This window comes from Sphaeramia orbicularis, chromosome 10 (assembly GCF_902148855.1).
Source record: "Sphaeramia orbicularis chromosome 10, fSphaOr1.1, whole genome shotgun sequence".
Taxonomy (NCBI): domain Eukaryota; kingdom Metazoa; phylum Chordata; class Actinopteri; order Kurtiformes; family Apogonidae; genus Sphaeramia; species Sphaeramia orbicularis.
In genome coordinates, this window is record NC_043966.1 from 46,054,944 (window position 1) to 46,078,761 (window position 23,818).

Sequence of the window (23,818 nt, forward strand, 5' to 3'; positions counted from 1 at the left end):
GACAATTATGGCTATATTTTGGAAGTCTGCAATTAGTTTTGGGTGAATTTTGGCTTCCTTCTGGTTTGATTTTGGCTTGCCTTTTTTGGGCCATTTAGGGCCCATACATTCACCCAGAACTTTGCCAAATGGCATGCCAGTTTTGGGCCAGATTTAAGCCATAATGATTTTGCTATCTGAGCAAGAGTTAATTCCTTAAACAAAAACTCCAGAATGAACCTAAATACTTGTTAAAAATAAGGACCTTAAACATTTTCAAGAGCCATTTTAGGGGTGGGTTAGAATCTGAAGTCAATGAATTGTACACACCATCAATAACGTAAAGATGGATGGCCACATCGCTAATTAGAGAGTGCAAATAAAACAAATGTGACCGGATAAGTCCGCGAAAAAAAAAAAAAAAAATCTCACTTCATATTGTATGAGAAAAGTAAGTCTATTGCAACCAGGAAATTTTGGAGTCAACCCCAGTGGCCATTAATGGTATTACACCGGTTAGTATTGCCTTCTTCGATCTTTATACTAAACCTACACCCACAGTTCCGCCCCTTTTATCCAAATATAGTCACTTTTGCATCTGTTTTCTCTTCTCTTGTGTCAAATGAAGCAGGCTTTACATGAAGACACTGCTCTTAAACACCCATACAACTGCCTCAGCATACTTTCTATTAGGGATGCACCGATACGAGTATCGGCATCGGCTCCAATACTCAGTGTGTGTACTCGTACTCGTACTTGTAAAAGTAATCCGATACAAATGCACCGATACCACTTACGGCTGTGTGACATTCACAGTTCAGTGCAGCAGGTGGAATAATGTGTGGGGAGTGTGAAGAGTGTGGAGATTTTTCCAAATAAATGACAGTGATAAAAGTAACGCTGACTGCAAATAACGTTAAAGACACAGACAGATATGGACACAGCGTTCTGTCCTTCTTCTGCATACATTCCATCCGTTTTCCAGGTGCTCGCGGATGCGTAAACAGAATGAGAATACCAGCGGGTGTATGGAGCGGTGCGGACCACTGCCAACAGAAGTGAAAACGAAACTTATGGCTCATTTCTCTTTTCTCTACCTGCTGAAGCTAAGCTTTTAAACCTTACCAGTGAAAACACTGCAATATTAGTATCACATTAGTGTTACCTCCGTTGTCTCCATGTTTGTTATTACTGACTTTCTTCTTCTTCTTCTCAAAAAACTGTACTCTTCTTCATGGTATTTGTCCAGTATGGTTAATTAAGAGCGGCGCCCCCTGGTGGATTAATTGAGAAACACTCATGCCAACACATTAAATGTCAGTAGCAGCACTTTTTTCCAGTCAGACTAATGACAACGACAATAAAGCACATTTACAAAAGGAACTAAGAACTGGAATGGGATTATTAAAGGTGGGGTCTGAGATCTTGGAAAAACGGTTCGAGCAAGCTACATTTTGAAAATACTCAGTTCAAAAGTCCAAACCCCTTTCTACAGACGTCCCTCTGAAGCCACGCCTCCAGAGTGGTGGCACGTGCAATGCTTGTTCCCAAGGGTTCACGAGCACTGCATAGCAACAATTCGCCGGCTCTGCTGTGCTCCGTACCGGGGTTGGGCTCCGACGCCATCTACGGTCTGATCCGGCCGAACCGTCTCCGACACCGGCTGAGGCTCCGTCCCCTGCTCTGGTACCGTACGCCTCGGGCTCCTACCCTGACTACGGCCCCGGCTGAACCTCTGGATCGCGTATCCCTCATTCAGTCTCCTCTAACACCCCCACTCTTCCAGAACAGCCCCAGTTCAGACCTATGTGACTAATGTTACATTTCCTAGTGGTTTCTGTTGGTGACAAAACAGTTTGCAGGTGAACTTTCCATCCTAATATAACTAATATAGCCAAGCTCTGGCTACACTTCCTGTACAAGGCTCCAGCCTCTGGGAAGGCGAAGAGGGTTCGCGCAGAGGGGGGAAGGGGGGAGGGGTGAATGGCAGTTGAGTTTGATAGACATATCACCATTCAATCATTTCGAGTGGGCGCTCAAAATGATTGGATGGTATTTTTTCAGTCCCGCCCGTTCCACAGGTGACTGATTTTTTAAATTTTTGTGTTAGAGCATTTAATTAATTAGTTGTAATCGGGGTGTGAAGGGGATTTTAAGGAATATAATAAAAAATGCTCCAGAAAAACATCTCAGACCCCACCTTTAAGTACTCGTATCGGTACTCGGTATTGGCAGGTACTCAAATGTAAGTACACGTACTCGGTCTGGAAAAAACTGGTATCGGTGCATCCCTACTTTCTATCTTGCTAAGCTGTCAGACATGAGCCCTGACTGCTGCCTTTGGAGGAGAGGAGGAGGAGGAGGAGAAGAGGAGGAGGAGGAGGAGGAGAAGAGGAGGAGGAGGAGGAGAAGAGGAGGAGGAGGAGAAGAGGAGGAGGCTGGCTGAAGGATAGGGGCGGCGCGGAGGGGCGGAGCAGTTCTCCTGACCGGGCGGTGTCAGCTGAAGAAAACGGGACTGAGGAGCACAGAGGAGCCGTCAAAGGGATTTATTTCCCAGGGTGATTTTCTACAGAACTGCACCAGCGCACTCCAGGTAAGAGGAAGGGCGTTTTCCCATGAGAGGGGGAGTCCTGTGTGAGATTTACTGACAGGGAAAAAAATAGGATTTTTAAAAAACTCTACTGCGGCGCAAATTCACTGTCTAATTTCAAGTACACCTTTATTCATGCAGTTAATACGGCTTATTTCCGTATCATAAACGTTAGTCAAAAGTGCTATATAGCTGCTAAATTATGGACAGCAGTGTATTTGTCGGTTGTCCTTTATCATATTATGCATTCAGATTAATGTTTACCCAAGAAATAGTCTACGGTTTTATGTCCACGCAAAATTTCCAGTTAAAAAAAAAAAAAAAAAATCGTAATTCACTAAGTAGCTGATAATATTTAGGTTTGAATATGTATGCGATATGAATATGTATGCATATCGAAAAATGTTATTATTGTGGTTATTTTTCTCTTCAATTTTGCCTAAATGATGCAGAATCTTGCAATTAAATGAGATATAGAGCACAAAACTGGTCAAAAAAAACGCTCCTACTGTCTGCAAAATGACTAGTTTTACATTTCATATTTTTATGAATGGATATGAGGGCTGATCAGTGCTGCAGTGTGATTGGAGGACATGCACCGGCCATTTGTCATGATCAGGATGAAAGATGACATGAAATGCCTTGTCATTCTGGACACAGGCATGTGTGTGTGTGTGTGTGTGTGTGTGTGTGTGTGTGTGTGTGTGTGTGTGTGTGTGTGTGTAAGTTTTCAGAAGGTCAGCAGCATCCAGATTCCTCACTCACTGTCATTCACTCAATGTCAGACCAGGGACATGAGTATGTGTGCCAGTTTGTATCCTTTAGATGCTCTGTGTGTTTGGATTATGATGATCAAGGAGATGGTCAAGGTGTTGGATCTCTGTGAGGTGCTATTTGCATATGATAGAGTAAGGAAGTTTACCAGATACTCAGATGAGGAATTACAATTGTCTATTCTTTTTTTTTTTTTTTTTTTAAATACCCAACTGAGGGAAGTCTATTTGTATTTGTATTGTGGAGAATGTACACAGATATGCCTTTTCTTTTCTTTTCTTTTCTTTTCTTTTCTTTTCTTTTCTTTTCTTTTCTTTTCTTTTCGAATGGAGCGACAGAATCCAGAACAGATTGGCAGGTTTGGTTAAAACAGGATACCAGCTCCTCTATGTTAAAATGAGCCTGAGGAGATAAGGCTTGCGGAATCAGTGACATCTTTTAAATCACTTCTTGAAACACATTTTTATAGACTTGCTTTTATGTGATGTCTGTCCCGTTTTAACTTTTAATTTTTGATTTTAATTTTAATTTTTAAATTTGATCCTGTTTGATTATTAATTTGTTCATACATCTCTCCAATTGTGTTGCTTCTGTTTTAGTGTTTTTACTTGCTTCGTGTATCTTGCTGTTGTGTCCTCTGTTAAAGCACTTTGTAAACTTTGTTTTTAAAGGTGCTATACAAATAAAGTTATTATTATTATTATTATCATTATTATTATTATTATTATTATTATTATTACTTTTATGAAGTAGATGAACTGGCCATTGATCTGATGCAATAATATTTCACATTTATTTCATATGACAGGTTTTAGTAATAAAGCTGCATCAGTCAGAGTTTTCCCTTGGTTTCGGTAGGTTTAGGTGCTGCTGTTGTTGTTTGATCACAGACTTTAACATTATTTAAATAAAAACTCTACATTTTCACTTAATATAAGACAACTGCCATAACAATATTTGCTTTAAAAAGCATGCAGTTTGTTAGCTAGACTTTCCCCATTACACTGTGACATTAGCAGGGAAAAGTGAAACCAAAATGTTCATGCATAAAGGCACAGTTTCCTGGATTCATCCCTCACATTTCTGTGTTCCATCATAAACAATAACCACAAAACAATATTGGTTAAACAATAGTGAAAGGATCAGAACTGCAAGGTCATAAAATACAGCAAAAGTCCCTTTTCATTTGACTCAGTTGTTGTAAAATTGGTAGCGAAAATTATGATGATCATCTTAACTAACTGTTGACAATCATCAACATTAGCTAATATAGTAATATCATTAACTTTTTTGTCTAGTAATCATTTACTAATAGTCTTCATGTTTTCTAATATAACACAATAATTTACCATTAGTTTGAAAATGCAGTCAACATTAGCTAATACTACATGCCTAAGTTAAGTTTTCATGAATCTTAACTAATTAATTTATGTTTATTACTGCATGTGTGCTTTTAGTTCATTTGTACACATACATATAAAAAGACATGAAATGAAATTGTTTTAACGGTGGTAATACCTGCCCTACAAACATTAAATGACCATATATAGAGTTTAGTGTTTTCCTTTGGATCATATACATCACCTGCTTGTCAGTCACTGGATAGTTCCTTATGACAGTTTGATAACGTTTATGTCTGCTCTTCTGGATATACTGATAAGGAAACAACTTCACTTACTATTTTTGCTATTTGCATGTCAATTTAAGTACACAAGGAATAGGTTAAATTTGCTATTATTTTCTCCCTCAGACACAGATATACATCATATCTAAGATTATCTTTCTGTCCAGAATTCACATTTGGAATTAATAACTTATTTATGTGGTTTTATGACTTATACAGCCACGAACTGACCTCCATTCTAATGTTTGAAAAGGTGAGAAAATGCTCCTTTCAACATATTTAGGGCTCAAGAAAAATGATTATTCATGTTAAAGCAGTGACATCTGGTGGTAGTTAATATATCATATTTTATTTGCTTGTAAGTTTGTTTCTGTATGCTGCCTCTTAGCCACGTCGTCATTGTATTTGAGAACTGGTTCTCAGTTGACCTGTGTGGTTAAATAGGTCCCAAGTCAACCCAGATTCATCCACATCCATGGAAATCATTTGTGTATAGTATTACTTAAATGTGATCAAAGGTAGGTATATGCAGCCCAGGTACTTTTATCATCATGATTGTGTATACAGACATGTTTTGCATTACAAAGAAATGCATCTCTATTCATTATTCAAATAACTTTGGCAATAGATAACTGGCATTACACAATGTGTCATCTGACCACCCGTGGTATTTTTTTAGGTCGAGTCTTAAACAAACCCTTTTTGTGTCCAGTGTTTGTTGAGGAATCACTGGCCCTGTGATCGCCTTGTGCCTGCCTCAGTCTGCATGTTTGTAAATGTGCGCCTTACATTGAAAACAGTGTTTGCATGTTTAAGGTGAAGCAGAACTTATTTGTTTATCTCCCATCCTGTAATATGATCATGTGAAAGATTTCTTGACAAGTCTAGGGAGGAATCTTGATAGTAGGGATAGGTTGTTTTTTTTTTTTACATCATGGGGCGCTGATATCAAGTGAAACACTGTCAAAATCTTCAAGTCAGAAAAATATTCTGTTTTTTGTTTTGTTTTTTTAAGTCACATCTGTTTCCTTATCCAGTTTTTAGATTTAGAAGCTGCTTTTGCCTTTGGCTTAGACCTTAATTTGTCTAAATGTCTTGTGGCTGCTTTGTCTTGTGTTGATTCTCCGTTAGAATATGGTCCATGTGTTTCAGCCTCATCTAGCAGGCCTCCATAGAAATAATGCACACTGCAACTTGAACTCACTGTCTCTTATTAAAGGAAATGATTTAATATGCCATCCATCATCTTGTACACTTGTGAGGATTCATCATTTGTGTGGAGAATGTAGGCTGGCTATAATGATAAATGTAAATTTACCTCAAGCATGAAACCCAATCCTCTCATTTGAATATGGATAACATAAAAAGTCTCAATTTCAGAGAGAAGTAAACTACAGCTGTTCAGTGGTTTATTCATAACTTGATGCCAGAAAGTGTAGATCTGTTCATATTAGAGGTATATCATATTAATCATAATCATAATTTATGGTAATTGGTCATATAATATGGACGTCTTCACACTTTCTGTGAACAGCAGCAGAGTCTAAAAGCAATTAAATGTCAAGCCTCCTGACTGCTGTGGAGGAGTTACTGCAGAAGAATGGAGAAACTTAGAAAGTGTGTTTGGATGTAAAAAAATAAATAAATAAACCCACTAAACACTAAAGATTATGCCATCCTTCACTAAGATTTCTGAGTAGGGCACAGGTTATTAAAAGTTTAACTTCATGAAGTCTGTGTCAAAGTCTATTTTATGCTGGAAGCCCATCATTTGCTGACATTAGCGACATCTGATCTGGGTCAGGTTTTCTGCAAAAATCATGTGCAAGAAGTGTTCTACCATTAGCTTAGACATGCAGTCAGCTAATGTCAATAAACATCCAGCTCCCACTCAAGCACATGCAAATCTTACACAGAGAAGCTTTAATTAGTGTTAATTAAATAGGGGGGGTTCAGTGGTTAGCACTTTTGTCTCTGAGCATCCAAAGGCATCATCCATAGGCATGCACCATAGTAGGTTTATCGGTCAACCTAAGTCGCCTATAGATGTGAATGTGAGAGTGAATGGTTGTTTGTACATGTCAGCCCTGTGATCAACTGTTGACACGTCCAGAGTGTCCCCCACATTCACCCATTCAGCTCCAGCACTAAAGGAGGGAAATCTACAATGTCAAATAACCATAAATGTGTTACTGGAACTAGACATCAGACATTAGAATGGCACCTGCTCTTATTGTTAACCATTCAGTCAGTATTTCCTTGCAGAAGGTTCTTTGGGCAAAGTCCTTCGTCAGGAATATTGCTCATGTCACAAACCTGCTTTTTAGACTATGCCTTATCGTTCTTCATTGTTACATAAAGTTCGAAAGTGCAATTTTTGTTCACTTTCTGCAATGAAAATATGGGGTTTGATTTAGGAAAAGAAGCTGGTTTGGGTTAAAAAGACCCTTTTACAACTGGTCAGTGAATGTTTCTGTTTCTGTCGTCTTACGTACAAAGTGCTCACTTGAACATAAAAGTTTCTATGCCTTCCCACACAAACCAATGATCACACAGACTATACACTGTGAATGACATAACAGATTGTAACATCTTGTTTCTACGTCTTAAGAAAATATAACACACATAAAACCTCCATGTTAATAAAAAGATAAGAAAAAAAATAACTCATACTATTGCTTTGTCACTTCACCATGTCACATACTGTAACTTAAATGTAATCAATACATCTAAATATTTTGATTATTTCTAATTTATCATACGTGTTTTTATCTCAGAAAGCATTATATCTAATGCAGTACCTGAATATAGAATCTATCTATTATATCTGCACAAGTTAAAACGCACACTTTTTATGCCTAACGACAGATCCATAATATATTGTAGGACATCTTAAAAGGGTTTCTATGTTAATGTAAGTCCTAGGGGGATCTTTGTAAAATACATCAAGCCAATAGATCTTTTTCCCTGGCACAGTTAACAGAGCTGCGTTGTTGTAGAATTGAAGGCTGACCCAGCTATACACACCATGCTATTATATCTCATAGTTCATGATGGTGGAGCCTGGAGTCGTCTGATTTATGAAATCATTTACATTCCGAGATGTTACAATCACAACGAATGATTATTTGACTCATATTTCAAGATTCAAGAGTCTTTAATGTCATTCAACACTGATATGATTAACGAAATTATGATCCAAAGGATTGATAGTGAAATGAAATGAACATTTAAAAAACACTCACATTTAAACTAGAAAAAAAATAGAAAAACAGAGCACACACACATTTAAAACAGAAACAGAAAACAGAGTAAAATGCAGATGATAATAATAATAATAATAATAATAATAATAATAATAATAATAATAATAATAATAAATCAGCATAGAAGAGGAGGACAAATGGCTGAAATGTAAACAGATTATTGCGTGTTATGTTAAAGTAATTGTACTTTATATTGTGTAAGTTGATTGCATGGCTATGTTGTGGTGATTTCATCATAATGTATAAATGTTTTATGTTTTGAGTGCTTAATCACATAATATCTTTACATACTTAAAGAGTTACTTGTTTTTTTCCAGAGAATTGAAAGCTGAACAGCTGTGTACAACTGTACCACTGCACCTAAATATAGTATCTGTGTTTTCTCTAATTGTGAAGGTGTCAGGATGTCATCAAAGGTCACTGCAGAGGAGATGGAGGAGATCAGGGAGGGCTTCCAGAAAGTGGGTGAGTAAAAATATTTGTCTGTGGATATTGCATTTGTCAGCCAATCACAGTATCTTTGAAGTGGGTTAACAGCTGCAAAGAAGCTGTTGTTCATATGAGCTTTTTTAACCGATGTTCTTTGACGACATCTACATATGTATTTCATTTAGCTCAAAATATGGCAGCTATTGCTTCAGATAACACTCACATGATTAAAAGATGTTACTTTGTCAAAACCTTTCATTTTCAGGGTGTAGTTGCTCATCTGAGGTTGTTAGTTGCACCTCTGAGGTTGTTCTTTCACATAGCGTGGGGATGGGGATCTCAAAGTGACACAGATAAAAGAAGGATGGAGACAATTCTGACAGCCCACAGTGGAAATATTCATCCTTATTTCAGTAGAATACCCAAAACTAATATGTTCACACTCTCAACTTGCCCCCAGACAGTCCTTTATGACCCAGAACTGAAGACCTGAAGCTCTTTTTAGAGTCACCAAACTCCTGTGAATAGTGATCTTAAGAACCTGAGAGTCTTTTTTATCGAATAATTGTTACTTTGGTCTTATGATACCTTAGGAAACATCCAAATAAACAAGCAAATCAAATGAGGTAGAGATGGTAATGATGCTAAAAGCAGTAGATGTGTACAACATGATGAAATGACTCCTTTGGCACAGTGTCAAAACTCTTATTTCTTGACAATCTGTTGATCTTTTTCTTTTTTGTTAGTTTTTGAATGATAAATCTTGGGAGCTCCTTTAAGCATTATATTATAATATATGTTCCATTAAACAGTCTAATAAACAATAATATATGTTCCATTAAACAGCCTAATAAACAATAATATATGTTCCATTAAACAGTCTAATAAACAATAATATATGTTCCATTAAACAGCCTAATAAACAATAATATATGTTCCATTAAACAGCCTAATAAACAATAATATATGTTCCATTAAACAGCCTAACAAACAATAATTTATGTTCCATTAAACAGCCTAATAAACAATAATATGTGTTCCATTAAACAGCCTAATAAACAATAAAATATATTCCATTAAACAACCTAATAAACAATAATATGTGTTCCATTAAACAGCCTAATAAACAATAATATGTGTTCCATTAAACAGCCTAATAAACAATAATATGTGTTCCATTAAACAGCCTAATAAACAATAAAATATATTCCATTAAACAACCTAATAAACAATAATATATGTTCCATTAAACAGCCTAATAAACAATAATATGTGTTCCATTAAACAGCCTAATAAACAATAATATGTGTTCCATTAAACAGCCTAATAAACAATAAAATATATTCCATTAAACAACCTAATAAACAATAATATATGTTCCATTAAACAGCCTAATAAACAATAATATATGTTCCATTAAACAGCCAAATAAACAATAATTTATGTTCCATTAAACAGCCTAATAAACAATAATATGTGTTCCATTAAACAGCCTAATAAACAATAATACGTGTTCCATTAAACAGCTTAATCAACAATAATATATGTTCCATTAAACAGCCTAATAAACAATAATATATGTTCCATTAAACAGCCTAATGAACAATAATATATGTTCCATTAAACAGCCTAATAAACAACAATATGTTCCATTAAACAGCCTAATAAACAATAAAATATATTCCATTAAACAGCCTAATAAACAATAATATGTGTTCCATTAAACAGCCTAATAAACAATAACATATGTTCCATTAAACAGCCTAATAAACAATAATATATGTTCCATTAAACAGCTTAATCAACAATAATATGAGTTCCATTAAACAGCCTAATAAATAATAAAATATGTTCCATTAAACAGCTTAATAAACAATAATATGAGTTCCATTAAACAGCTTAATCAACAATAATATGAGTTCCATTAAACAGCCTAATAAATAATAAAATATGTTCCATTAAACAGTCTAATAAACAATAACATATGTTCCATTAAACAGCCTAAAAAACAGTAACATATGTTCCATTAAACAGTTTAATAAACAATAATATATGTTCCATTACATAGCCTAATAAACAATAATATATGTTCCATTAAACAGCCTAATGAACAATAATATATGTTCCATTAAACAGCCTAATAAACAACAATATGTTCCATTAAACAGCCTAATAAACAATAAAATATATTCCATTAAACAGCCTAATAAACAATAATATGTGTTCCATTAAACAGCCTAATAAACAATAACATATGTTCCATTAAACAGCCTAATAAACAATAAAATATATTCCATTAAACAGCCTAATAAACAATAATATGAGTTCCATTAAACAGCCTAATAAACAATAATATATGTTCCATTAAACAGCTTAATCAACAATAATATGAGTTCCATTAAACAGCCTAATAAATAATAAAATATGTTCCATTAAACAGCTTAATAAACAATAATATGAGTTCCATTAAACAGCTTAATCAACAATAATATATGTTCCATTAAACAGCCTAATAAACAATAATATATGTTCCATTAAACAGCCTAATAAACAACAATATGTTCCATTAAACAGCCTAATAAACAATAAAATATATTCCATTAAACAGCCTAATAAACAATAATATGTGTTCCATTAAACAGCCTAATAAACAATAACATATGTTCCATTAAACAGCCTAATAAACAATAATATATGTTCCATTAAACAGCTTAATCAACAATAATATGAGTTCCATTAAACAGCCTAATAAATAATAAAATATGTTCCATTAAACAGTCTAATAAACAATAACATATGTTCCATTAAACAGCCTAATAAACAATAACATATGTTGCATTAAACAGCCTAAAAAACAGTAACATATGTTCCATTAAACAGTTTAATAAACAATAATATATGTTCCATTAAACAGCCTAATAAACAATAATATATGTTCCATTAAATAGCCTAATAAACAATAATATATGTTCCATTAAACAGCCTAATAAACAATAACATATGTTCCATTAAACAGCTTAATAAACAATAATATATATTCCATTAAATAGCCTAATAAACAATTATATATGTTCCATTACATAGCCTAATAAACAATAACATATGTTCCATTAAACAGCTTAATAAACAATAATATATGTTCCATTAAATAGCCTAATAAACAATAATATATGTTCCATTAAACAGCCTAATAAACAATAACATATGTTCCATTAAACAGCTTAATAAACAATAATATATGTTCCATTAAACAGCTTAATAAACAATAATATATGTTCCATTAAACAGCTTAATAAACAATAATATATGTTCCATTAAACAGCTTAATAAACAATAATATATGTTCCATTAAACAGCTTAGTACACATTATGAGAAGTTTTACGGTGGTGGATAAAATCAGTGACTTTAAATGGTGAACAGTTCTATGTGAAAGGCAGGGAGGTAGATGTTGTCACATAACCTGTTGGTGTTATGTTATTGTGCCAATCAGAAATCGAGAAAAGCATTATGAAGTTCGCTGCTGATCATTAACTTTACTTTTTTGCTTCCACTCGGTGTCTTCAGATGTGGATGGTAATGGGTACATCTGTGCCTCTGAACTGGGTGAACTTTTCCAGGAGGTGGGTTGTCCGCTACCCGGATACCAGATCAGAGAGCTCCTGCAGAAGCTGGACCGAGACAGAGACAGCCATATCAGCCTCGAAGAGTTCACCGCTGTAGGTAACACTGACTAACCAACTAACTAACAGCCTTAGTAACAGTTTACTAACTGTCAGCTACATGTGAAATGAAATGATATCCAAACTTCTTGGAAGACAATAGGGATTAAATGGTTAGCTAACAAAACAGGTCCTGTTAAAGTATGTTGTTGGTCAGTAAAACTAACCCCAAGTGAATTCACTAACAGTTGACATATGGTAGATATGAATCAGTATTTTGACAACGATCCCCATAACTGCACTAAAAACCTAGGCGTTTGTGTTTTTATGTTAACGTTCAGATTTTTGGAGACTTGAAGGATGACCGTATGGCCAAATGTTTCAAAAAAGCTCTCAACAAGAAGGAAGGTATCGTTGCAATAGGGGGCACCAGTGAGATCTCTAGTGCAGGAACTCAGCATTCAATCTCTGGTTAGTACAATTTCTAATCATAACAGTACAACACAGACTGAATGATGTGGAAGGCTAGATTTACTTCATTCATCAAGGCTGAGTTCATCCACACTGTATTTCAGAGCAGGAGCGCTTTGCCTTTGCCAACTACATCAACACATCTCTGGAGGATGATCCAGACTGCACACATCTGCCCATCAACCCAAACACTGGAGACCTCTTTACTGCTGTGGCAGATGGCATCCTGCTTTGGTAAACCTTTTCCTCTTCTTTCCACTGCATGCACTAATCCCCTGCCTATCTGTGGTGACTCACTCTGTTTTAAGACATTGTATGTGTACACTGTAAAAATGATTTGTTAACCTAGTCATGTGATCGTCTTGCTTTGATTGAAGTTGTGGTAGTGTAAACTGTCAAGGCAAAATCTCTGGAAATCTAAATACACAATAGCCTTTTAAGTGTGCAGTTAAGGGCCTTTTATTGTTGTCATAGTTTTGCATGGACAGACTTCTCTCTCTACATTTTGTTGCTGTGCTGTCACTTTAGGAAGATCTGAATGAATACATTATCACTGGGAAATGAGAACGGGAACTCTCTGACTTCCCTTGTTTTGGCTTTGATTAAAACCATTAATAACTAGAAAAGCACTCGGAGAGCGCAGACCTCCGCCAAGCGCAAAAATTCCCCACATAATCGGTGATACAAATCCTACATTTATTTTTTAAAATTAAATCCGCCTTCTGGATCAGATCCGGATCAGCCTTTGAAATGTGATAGAGGACCCCATTGTCAATTCCTGAGTTAAATTTCATGAGTTTTGGTCAATAATTAAGCAAGATACTGGGAAACAAAAATTTTGGCCCCATTTACCACAATGTTAACGAAAATTTCAAAGTGATCCAGAATCCAGGATTTCTTCCGGATCACCCCCAAAAGTTAATCATTTCTTCCTTATCCCATTTCCAACAAACCCTGAAAATTTCATCAAAATCTGTCCATAACTTTTTGAGTTATGTTGCACACTAACGAACAGACAGACAAACAAACCCTGGCAAAAACATAACCTCCTTGGCGGAGGTAATCATCTTTGGTGGCATTAATTATTTTTTCACAGTGTACCTTGTACTAACATGTTATTATCATTTTTTAGTAAACTTATCAATCACTCCGTACCCGACACCATTGATGAGAGAACCATCAATAAGAAGAAACTCACAGCTTTCACCACACATGTGAGCTATTAGTTGTTTTTACATGGTGCTTTTCATAGCTTGGAGGTAACTACATCAACAGTTTTAATGTATTTATCTTTTCCCAACAGGAGAACTTAAACTTGGCTCTGAATTCAGCCTCGGCCATCGGTTGCCAGGTTGTCAATATTGGAGCTCAAGATCTGAAGGAGGGAAAACCTCATCTGGTGCTTGGACTTCTCTGGCAGATTATAAAGATAGGACTGTTTGCTGATATAGAGCTGAGCCGCAATGAAGGTAAGTACAAGTATATATGTACAGTGGCTATAAAAAAAAATTCACCCCTTTGTTTGTTTTCCCTTTTCATAACATTGAATCATACTGAAAACACTTCGATGTTGTAGTCAAAACAGCCGTCTATAATGTAATGTCAGTTCATGACAAATATGTAAAGTAAGTAATTGAATAAATGCTCATCCCCTTCAAATTAGTATATGAAATAGAAGCGCCTTTAGCTGGAGTCGCTGCACTGTCAGAGTGGACCTCAGTCAGGTCTTGCACATGCCACAGTGAATATGTCCTGTAATCAAAGCTAAAGGTAATCCAGTGAAATATTGTGAGTTGGATTTTTTTAGCTAATCTGTGTATAAAAACAGACATATACACTGTGTGTTACCTTGTCGTTTGTGGACAGAAATTTTGAGCAGAGCTGTGGCAAACACTACAGCTAACTTACAGAAAACACTTTTTTTTTTTTTTTTTACTTGTTTTAGTAAAAGGTACAAATCAAACAGAGAAATGGTCACAGGTACATTCAGACATTTACATACTGTATACTGTCCACAGACTGAATGAAAAAGTCCCATTTTTTCCTGTAATTTACACCGTTGTGTTGTTGTAGGTGGAGATTGTAGGTCATCATTTCCATTAAATGAATATAATTGACAGTTTTTATGACCAAGGAGATTGAGGGAGGATCCTTTTTTAGCCAATATTTTGTGATGTACAGAGAACACACTTTTAATCCTCTTGATGTTCAACACCAACAAGAAGTTTCAACTGCATGATAAATGTTAAGACATAACATTATATTTGCAATCATATCAACTTCCCATCATTTATGAACAAACTAATTAGCATTATCTGCTGTATTAAAGATGCTATCTCACAGACCATAATGCACTATGAATTCATGCTAACTTTAACTCATGCTCAATCATGCTATCATACTGGGTAGTGTAATTAAGTACCTGTAAATGTCATGACAGAATCTTTTGATGGTTTCCTTAGTGTAAACACAACTACGGTAGAGCTGCGCAGAAAAAAAAAAGTTTTAAATAAACAGAGGCAATGAAAATTAAATGTAACAGGCAACAAATTGTCAGTCAAAGCCCAAATGTTATGCTCAGGTTCCCGTGTTAAATAATGTAAATGTCTTTAAAAATACAGTTTTCACAAACATAGGAATTAGCAAAAGAGACCAGGCTGCAAACATGTTTATTTCTGCTATAAAGTTAGACATTTTAACATGGGGGTCTATGGGGAATGACTGGCTTTTGGAGACGACTTCAAGTGGCCAATCCAGGTGCTTCAGGTTTTGGATCTTCAGCACTGGATTTAGATTTATTTGCATCTACAACAACCAGTCCTGTCTTTTCTGTGTGCAGCTTTAGCAGCTCTACTGGAAGAAGGAGAAACCCTGGAGGACCTGATGAAGCTCAGTCCTGAAGAGCTGCTGCTGCGCTGGGCGAACTTCCACTTGAAGAAAGTCGGGATGAGCATCTCAAACTTCTCAAGTGATATTAAGGTAAGAAAAATACCTGGGATCCCCAATCCTTCTACATATGATTTTAGTTTTATCTTCATAAAATATCCTGCTTTCAGTGGCTGGACTGTGCAGTTTGGTCATAAGCTCCTTTCATTCATTTTGCAAAAAAAAAAAAAAAGGTTAATTTTCATTTAATTTCATTTATTAAGATTCCCTTTAGCAACTGAATCATCAGTTGCTATTCTTCCTGGGGTCTCCTTTACATTACATTACAATTTTAATTATTTGCATCAATCTTACACCATTCACGCCCACACACACACACACGCACACACCTACACACACATACACACACACACATACACACACTCAAACAGGACATATACAACAGCCCAATGCAATAAAAATAAACAAACAAAATAAGTACTATACATTTGTACTCCTTCACCAAACATCCAATAATTCATTTATTTTTTTTCAACCTTTATTTAATCTTGAAAAATAGTACAGTAATGATATAATTTGCAATAACAAGAATCAGTGTTGATAAAACAAACATGCAATTTGGTAATCAATAAAACTTTTAGGGTAACCAAAGGAATTACAGCAAGAACTTGTGAGATAAAAACAATCAAAATAAAAAGACCAGAATAGTTAGTACTTGCAGTGTAAAGAAATAAAGAAACAACAAAACATATTTTAATGTGTATTTTTATGGCTCTCCACAGGACTCCAAGGCATACTATCACCTGCTCGAGCAGATCGCTCCAGATGGCACCAAAGAGGATGTTCCCCGTGTGGAGATTGACATGACTGGCCTCTATGTGAGTGTTACAACACGCAACGTTATTGTCAGTGACATGGATCATTGGCATCCAGTCCAAACCCAGGTGAAGCTTTGTATAGGGTTATCAGAGCTGTAAATGGATCCTCCTGCTTCCTGTGGAGCTATATTGGCATTGGAATATCCTTCCACCTCTTTCCTCCTTTTCCATGTAATGCTTTTCATATTATGGACAGGTCTGACAGCGGATAACAGCTTTGCATGCATGTTGCCTCTTTAATTTCTAATAGTCAGGAATTCAGACATCCTCCAACATACTGTGATTATAGTGTGATGGCCAAAGCTCCAGGCCAATCATTCTTTTAGTCTTTAATAACTACATGAAATTAGTCAGTCCCCTTTATCATTTGTAATGGAAGACACAATCCACGTTAAAGCTGCCAACAGAAATGTTCAGTGCTATGAGCTCCAGCCAAGGTTATTATCGTTAACAAAAACTAACGAAATGACAAAAACTAGAATTGAAAAAACATTTTCGTTAACTGAAATAAATAAAAACTATAATTAAAAGAAAAAACGATAACTAACTGAAACTGTATTGTGTGCTTACAAAACTAACTAAAACGTATAAAAACCCCAACTGGTCAAGACAGACAGCCATCTTCCAGGAGTCTGGGTCTGCTTGAGGTTTCTGCTGTTAAAGGGAAGTTTTTCCTCGCCACTGTCACCAGTCACAAGTGTTTGCTCCTGGAGGATTCTGTTGGGTTTCTGTAAATTGGCTTAGAGTCTGGTTTTGACCAACTCTATATATAAAGTGTCATGAGATAACTTTTGTTGTGATCTGGCGCTATATAAATAAAATTTTGATTGATTGATTGATTTGATTGGTTTTCCCCTGTAAGTCGCTTTGGAAAAAAGCATCTGCCAAATGCGTAAATGTAAATGTAAAAATTATGGACACAATTCCCTTTGTTTTCATCTTTGTCAATGTCGGGTTGATACGAAATCGATTTATTTCGCTCTAGCAGTTTTAGTTGGTGGCACCATACGACACTTCACGGTCACTTCTCATCACTTGTCATTTAGAGTCGTCTTCTGGTCCCCACTCTACCTGGAAACATGGAGATTAAAGTTGGGAGAAAGCAGCAGAATCCTGTCTGGGATTTATTTGAATATGACAGAGAAGAACATAAAAGATATATTCATTCATCCATTATCTGAACCCGCTTTATCCTCTCTAGGGTCACGGGCGTCGCTTGGAGCCTATCCCACCTACATAGGGGCGAAGGCGGGGTACACCCTGGACAAGTCGCCAGTTCATCGCAGGGCATAAAAGATATAAAAAAAACCTAAAACTAAACTAAAACTAAGCATGTAGAATAAAACTAAAACTAATAAAAACTAGCAAACCTGCTCTAAAAACTAATTAAAACTAACTGAATTAGAGAGAGAAAAAAAAAAAACTAAACTAAATAAAACTGAACTATACTGAAAAAAACAAAACTATTATAACCTTGGCTCCAGCTGGGGACTACTCACTTAATTCTACAGAACTGCTCCAGAAAGGGTAGATCTAATTTTACTTTCCTTTTATTGTTTTTAATGACATGCTCCATTTGTAATGTAATGCAAAAGAAATGTAAATGTATGTCTGTTTGCATGTGTGTCACCAGGAGAAGGATCTGTCGAAGAGGGCCGAGTGTATGCTGATACAGGCCGATCGACTCGGCTGCCGGCAGTTCGTTACTCCTGTCGATGTTGTGGGTGGAAACGCAAAGCTCAACATGGCCTTCGTAGCCACACTGTTCAACAAACACCCAGCTCTCACCAAACCAACGGACCAAGACTTTTATGTGGCTGGTATGCATGCGTGAACACACTCCCTCACCCACTTCCAGTATATATGTTTTCTTAACAAATGTCTCCTTCCTCCAGGTGAGACCAGAGAGGAGAGGACTTTCAAGAACTGGATGAACTCCCTTGGAGTCAGTCCACATGTTCACCGTATTTATGGGTCAGTAGCTATTGCATCCTATTCAGTAGTGTTTTATGCATTGTTACGCCCTAGTCTAGGGGTAAAAAAAGGCATAACATAAAATGACTCCCCACTCGATTCCCACTCCCAAGGAAGACCGTGACAAATAATGTTAAATTAAAACCGAGCAGCAGTTTATTCAATGTAGGGTGAGCAGTGATAAAAATAACAAACAAAACCAACTCAAACACTCTGTACTTCCCTAGTAAAAATAAAAGAACAAAAATACACAGGACTAACCTGGCCTCCTAACTCAAAAACAGGAGAAAACGTGACGAAAATAAAATTGACTTCTCACCCTAAACCAGTGCTGCGGTGTCCTTAAACTATTTACAATGTGAATAAATACTGAATTCAAAAATGTCGAAAATCTCTCTCTCATATCTCTACATATCTCTCTAATAAATACACTGAATTGTTTAAATACATGTGTGTGTTCATCTGTGTGTGTATTTAATGCAGTGATCTGCATGATGCCTTGGTGATTCTCCAGCTCTATGAAAAGATTAAGGTACCAGTGAACTGGGAAAGAGTCAACCGTCCTCCGTTCAAAGGAGCAGCAGCACATTTAAAAAAGGTCTGTGTGGACTCATGTCATTCTCTTCTGTATATTATAATAGGGTGGGTTAAATTGAATGAATGTAGTTTGGTCATTCGTTTAAAAAAAAAAGCATCTGTCGTTCTATCTATATAATGTTGATATTAAGTAACTCCATCAGTAACCTAATGTTGGCTTCTGTTTCTCACACCCATGATAAAAGCCTCATAGACTCACTTTTATGCAGAGGATTTAGGTCGGTTTCAGTGGTGTTGTGGGACACAATTAAACTTATATGATAATAGTTGAGCACTCAGAGTTCCTTACACTTAGGGCTGGGCAATTTGAACAAAAAGTTTGTAATCTTATGAGGGAGAATCACGATCCATGATCTGAATCCTAATTTTCTCTCCTCTTACAAAATGTCGGTGAGTTACAACCAAACCGTAACTTTTCCTCTAGTTTTCTCTGGTTTCCTTTGGCTTGGCTGTGTGATGGCATTGTGTTGTTGTATTTGAATATAAAGTCTATATTATTACAATGTTGACAACATTTTTAGAATTAGTCCATATGAACACAAGTCCATATTTTCCACATTTTTCTTCAAATTTTCCTGTTGATAAAATTGCAGTGATTCCACAAATCTCCTGGAGATTTTATACTGAAGTTAAACTGTTTTCACCCTAGCATAACTCTAATGCATGTGTGTTTGTCAGACTTACTACACATTACAGTTTAGAAACCAGACGTGCAGCTTACAGTGATTTTTCATCATTATTTTTGCAGCAAAGCAACACACTAAACAACCTTCCAAGTTAATGTGGACTAAACCTAATCACTTCAGTGGAGACAGGCACAAAAGTATTGCTATAACAGACTGAGATAAACTCACCGGCCTAGAAAACTGTGCCAGTGATATTAATGCTACAAATTCATCGGTTAGTGCAACGCTCTCTGTAAAATACAATAAACACTCTGATAAACATTATGAAAGTTATGACTTCACTGTTTTTTATTTTCTAAATGACATGATCTGTACAATGCCTCTGAAAAGTAGATTATTTGACAAATTAAGATCAATCATGTTTGAAGACCAAGAGTTTGCCCGGATGCTATTACACTTAAAGTATAATAAAAGTATACTATAAAGTAAGAAAGTCCCAGAAAGTACTGAAATTATGCATTTGTACAGTATACTACCGGTCAGTGTCCTTAAGTTTACTGTATAAAATGAACTTGAAGAGTACATATTTTTTTGTAAGAAACCACACAATACATAAGAAATACATATTAAAGGTTTTTTGAATTATGTATGTAAACTTATGGTACGTGTACAACTCTTGCACTTTTAAGACCTGTGCCTGAAATGTACTTTGTGTGTGTGAGACAGATAGAAAACTGTAACTACGCTGTGGAGCTGGGTATAAAAAAAGCAGGCTTCTCTCTGGTGGGAATCGCAGGACAAGATCTCTACGATGGAAATCAAACTCTAACCCTGGCCCTGGTCTGGCAACTAATGAGGAGGTGATATGAATGTTTAAAACATTAACCTTTGCAGTAACTGTGAGACAACCATTAAGCTACAGAGACTCTAAAGCAGGGGTCTCAATCTCATTTTCTTTCAGGGGCCACATTCAGCCCGATTTGATTTTAAGTGGGCCGGACCAGCAAAATAATAGCAGAATGACCTATAAATAATGACAACTCCAAATATTTGTCTTTGTTTTAGTGCAAAAAAACAACATTAAGTTATAAAAATACTTACTTTTATAAACTATCCAAACAAAAAAGATGTGAATAACCTGAAAAAAATGAAATTTCTTAAGGAAAATAAGTACAATTTTAACCATATTATAGCTAAACTTATCATTTCTACATGTGCATTATGGATCGAATCTACAACGACGCTAAACACTTAGTAACAGGCAGAAGACTGTTAAAATTGGGCTCAATTTTCTTTAGACATCACAGGTTGTTCATATTTGTTCAGGTTATTCACATTTTATTGTTACAGGATAGTTTGTAAATGTAAATATTTTCATAATTTAATGTTATTTTTTTGCAGTGAAACAAGGACAAAACTTTGAAGTTGTCATTATTTATAGACATAATGTAATATTATTTTTTTTCACATTAAATCAAGAAGAAAATATGGAGTCATTATTTTTTGTAGGCTATTATTCTGTTATTTTACTAGAGGTCATATTGGTCTGTATGTGGAACCTGAACTAAACTGAGTTTGACAGCCTTGACTGTGAAATTTTTGCACTTTGCAAATTCATCCCACAGGCCGGATTGGAGCATTTGGCCCCCGGGCCGCATGTTTGAGACCCCTGCTCTAAAGTGTGGATAGTGTAACTGCAGCTGTCACTACACTATAAAGTTAAAGTCGTCACTTTATCAATCATCCTCTGTTCCTTATCTATTATGAAGCTTTTTTTCTGTTGTAACATTTGTTTGCAGGTACACCCTAAACCTCCTTGAAGACCTTGGAGAGGGAGAAGTAGCAGGAGATGATTTGATAGTTGCGTGGGTCAACAAGACTTTGGCTGAGGCTGGAAAGAGTTCATCGATCAAAAGCTTCAAGGCATTTCACCCTTTGTTTTCTACACAGTCTCAATTAGTCAAAATAGAAATTTAGCTGGTTGTACAAAAAGTGCTCTCATATGTCTTAATATTTTAATATTAGCCGCCTCAGCTTTGCGTGCTACTCATCTTAATGCAAGTTAGACCAGATTCATTTCCATAAAATAAAGATAAGTACAAAATAACCTTCTACCTACACAATTTAGTAGTAGTAGTAGTAGTAGTTTATGCAGTCATGACAACACCAAATATTGTACACAGTATTGACATTTCACGCAAAAGAAAGAAAAAGAATCACAGAATCACAAAATCAAGAATCATGTGTTGAATAATGTGTTGAATAATGACTGAAAAGGTATAGGCAGAAGCAGACTGCTTATCAAGGCCTATCCTATATTACAACTTTTTAGGCTACCAACCTCCAAAGAAACAACAACAACAGATAATTAATTGCATTTATAAGCTTCAAAAATAGCTTCACAAACCATTTTCTTAAAAACCAAAAAAGAATTACATGTTTTTAAATTTATGTTGGCATCATTCCAAAATTTAACTCCAATAATGGACACACATCTCCTTTTCATACCTTTTTTAGCTTTTTGTACAGTAAATTTGCAAACACCTCTGAGATTATATGGAATGTCCTGAATTGAAAAGAACCTCTGTATTGGGTCAGGGAGCATTTTTGATTTTGCTCTGAACATAATTTGCATTATTTTATAATAAAAGAGATCATAAAATTTCATCACATAAGAATTTAGAAAAAGTGGCTCTGTGTGAGCATAATAATCAGCCTTATTGATAATACATACATAATTTAGGGTCTTTGTGAATAAAGTTTTGTGCGTGTCTTTGTTTAGGACAAGGCGATCAGTACCAGTATGCCAGTTCTGGACCTGATTGACGCCATCCAACCCAACAGTGTGAACTTTGATCTAGTTAGAACAGGAGAACTGACAGATGAAGACAAGCTGGACAATGCCAAGTAATAATCCTACACATTTATACAGATATTTCATGGATACAACATGTTTCAACACTAACTCTTACCTATTTACCAGGTACGCGGTTTCCATGGCAAGAAAGATCGGTGCAAAGGTGTACGCCCTGCCTGAGGAAATAGTAGAGACCAACCCCAAAATGGTGATGACCATCTTCGCCTGTCTGATGGGAAGAGGCATGAAGAGGGTGTAGAGGGGACACATTCTGGGTGGATCAAACAGGAGGAGAGGGAACATAGTTGTAATGTATTTTTTTAATTCTCAAGATAGAAGTGTTTCTTAAGTCGGCTATTCTTCATTTTTAACTCTTGATCATTAAAGTAAACTGAAGCAAGGGGCTCGAAAGGATGTGAGAGATGAATTTTCAACAGTTAAGTAGGAATTCAGCAATGGTTGCATTATAAAGAATATGGGTTTGTGGGTGTTTTTGTTTTTTGTTTTTTTTTACTAGATCTTACCTGTACTTTTATGCCATATTTTGGCCTTTTAGAGGGACTTTCATACTGTCCACAGATATAGATGAATAATAAGTCCAATCCCATTTGTCCTCCTTGGCCCTAACCATATGGGGTCCCATATCCTTTGGGGCTCATGGTCATCTCGTCCTCCAAATGGCCCCCAGAGAAGAGCATTTTCAGATTAATTTTGCCAAAAGGAGTGGAAGTAGAAAACTGCCAGACTGTTGTATGAACTGCAGTTATGGTCATAGGTGCAGGGAAAGAAACATACAAATATCTTGGTAAATGTAGGTGGGAATAATACCTGCATCACAGAGGAAACTGTAACAGCACCAAACTGATTCAGCCATCGGATGAGAAATTTACAATGTGAATCCTGGGAATACTATAAAATCTGAATAGCTTTAATGCTCCATCATATTATATACTATGTAATGTGCAGTGAGCTTCATATCAGGATCCTACATCACATTGCTGGGATTCATTTCATTGTGATGGCCTGCACCGGTACCTTTTCCCAATTATTACATAGCTGCTATTTAATTAAGTAGATGATTTGACCTCAGATTATTTTATTGACTATATACACTGAAGAAAAATATAAATGCACGAAGAAATATTTTGATGTATATTTATGTAAATGAAAGAGAATATATAGCCAACAATAACAGCAAATTTTCCTT

The 23,818-nt window shown here is 35.8% G+C and overlaps 1 protein-coding gene across 2 annotated transcripts; it reads left to right on the plus strand.

Moving 5' to 3' along the window:
• Window positions 1-2,487: 2,487 nt before the first annotated feature.
• LOC115427477 (plastin-3-like) lies at window positions 2,488-23,720 on the plus strand. 2 transcript variants are annotated; one of them, XM_030146053.1, is made up of 16 exons: window positions 2,488-2,572; window positions 8,630-8,698; window positions 12,228-12,379; window positions 12,664-12,793; window positions 12,898-13,027; window positions 13,926-14,007; window positions 14,097-14,262; window positions 15,633-15,772; window positions 16,462-16,557; window positions 18,191-18,377; window positions 18,453-18,531; window positions 19,015-19,129; window positions 20,481-20,614; window positions 21,554-21,677; window positions 22,537-22,661; window positions 22,738-23,720. In XM_030146053.1, exons 2-16 carry the CDS (start codon window positions 8,638-8,640, stop codon window positions 22,868-22,870), a joined length of 1,854 nt encoding a protein of 617 aa, XP_030001913.1. In that variant the 5' UTR covers window positions 2,488-2,572; window positions 8,630-8,637; the 3' UTR covers window positions 22,871-23,720. The 2 variants fall into 2 exon arrangements, with proteins under 2 accessions (XP_030001913.1, XP_030001914.1); XM_030146054.1 differs by lacking the exons at window positions 2,488-2,572; window positions 8,630-8,698 and having other exon boundaries at window positions 12,290-12,383.
• The last annotated feature ends 98 nt before the right edge of the window (window positions 23,721-23,818 follow it).

What these genes read in the sequence shown, in the direction of transcription:
- LOC115427477 (XM_030146053.1), top strand. Translation starts at nt 8,638, where the DNA reads ATGTCATCAAAGGTCACTGCAGAGGAGATGGAGGAGATCAGGGAGGGC. An exon ending in ACTTCTCAAGTGATATTAAG is followed by an intron (nt 15,773 to 16,461) that starts GTAAGAAAAATA and finishes GGCTCTCCACAG; the next exon opens with GACTCCAAGGCATACTATCA. An exon ending in GACAAGCTGGACAATGCCAA is followed by an intron (nt 22,662 to 22,737) that starts GTAATAATCCTA and finishes CCTATTTACCAG; the next exon opens with GTACGCGGTTTCCATGGCAA.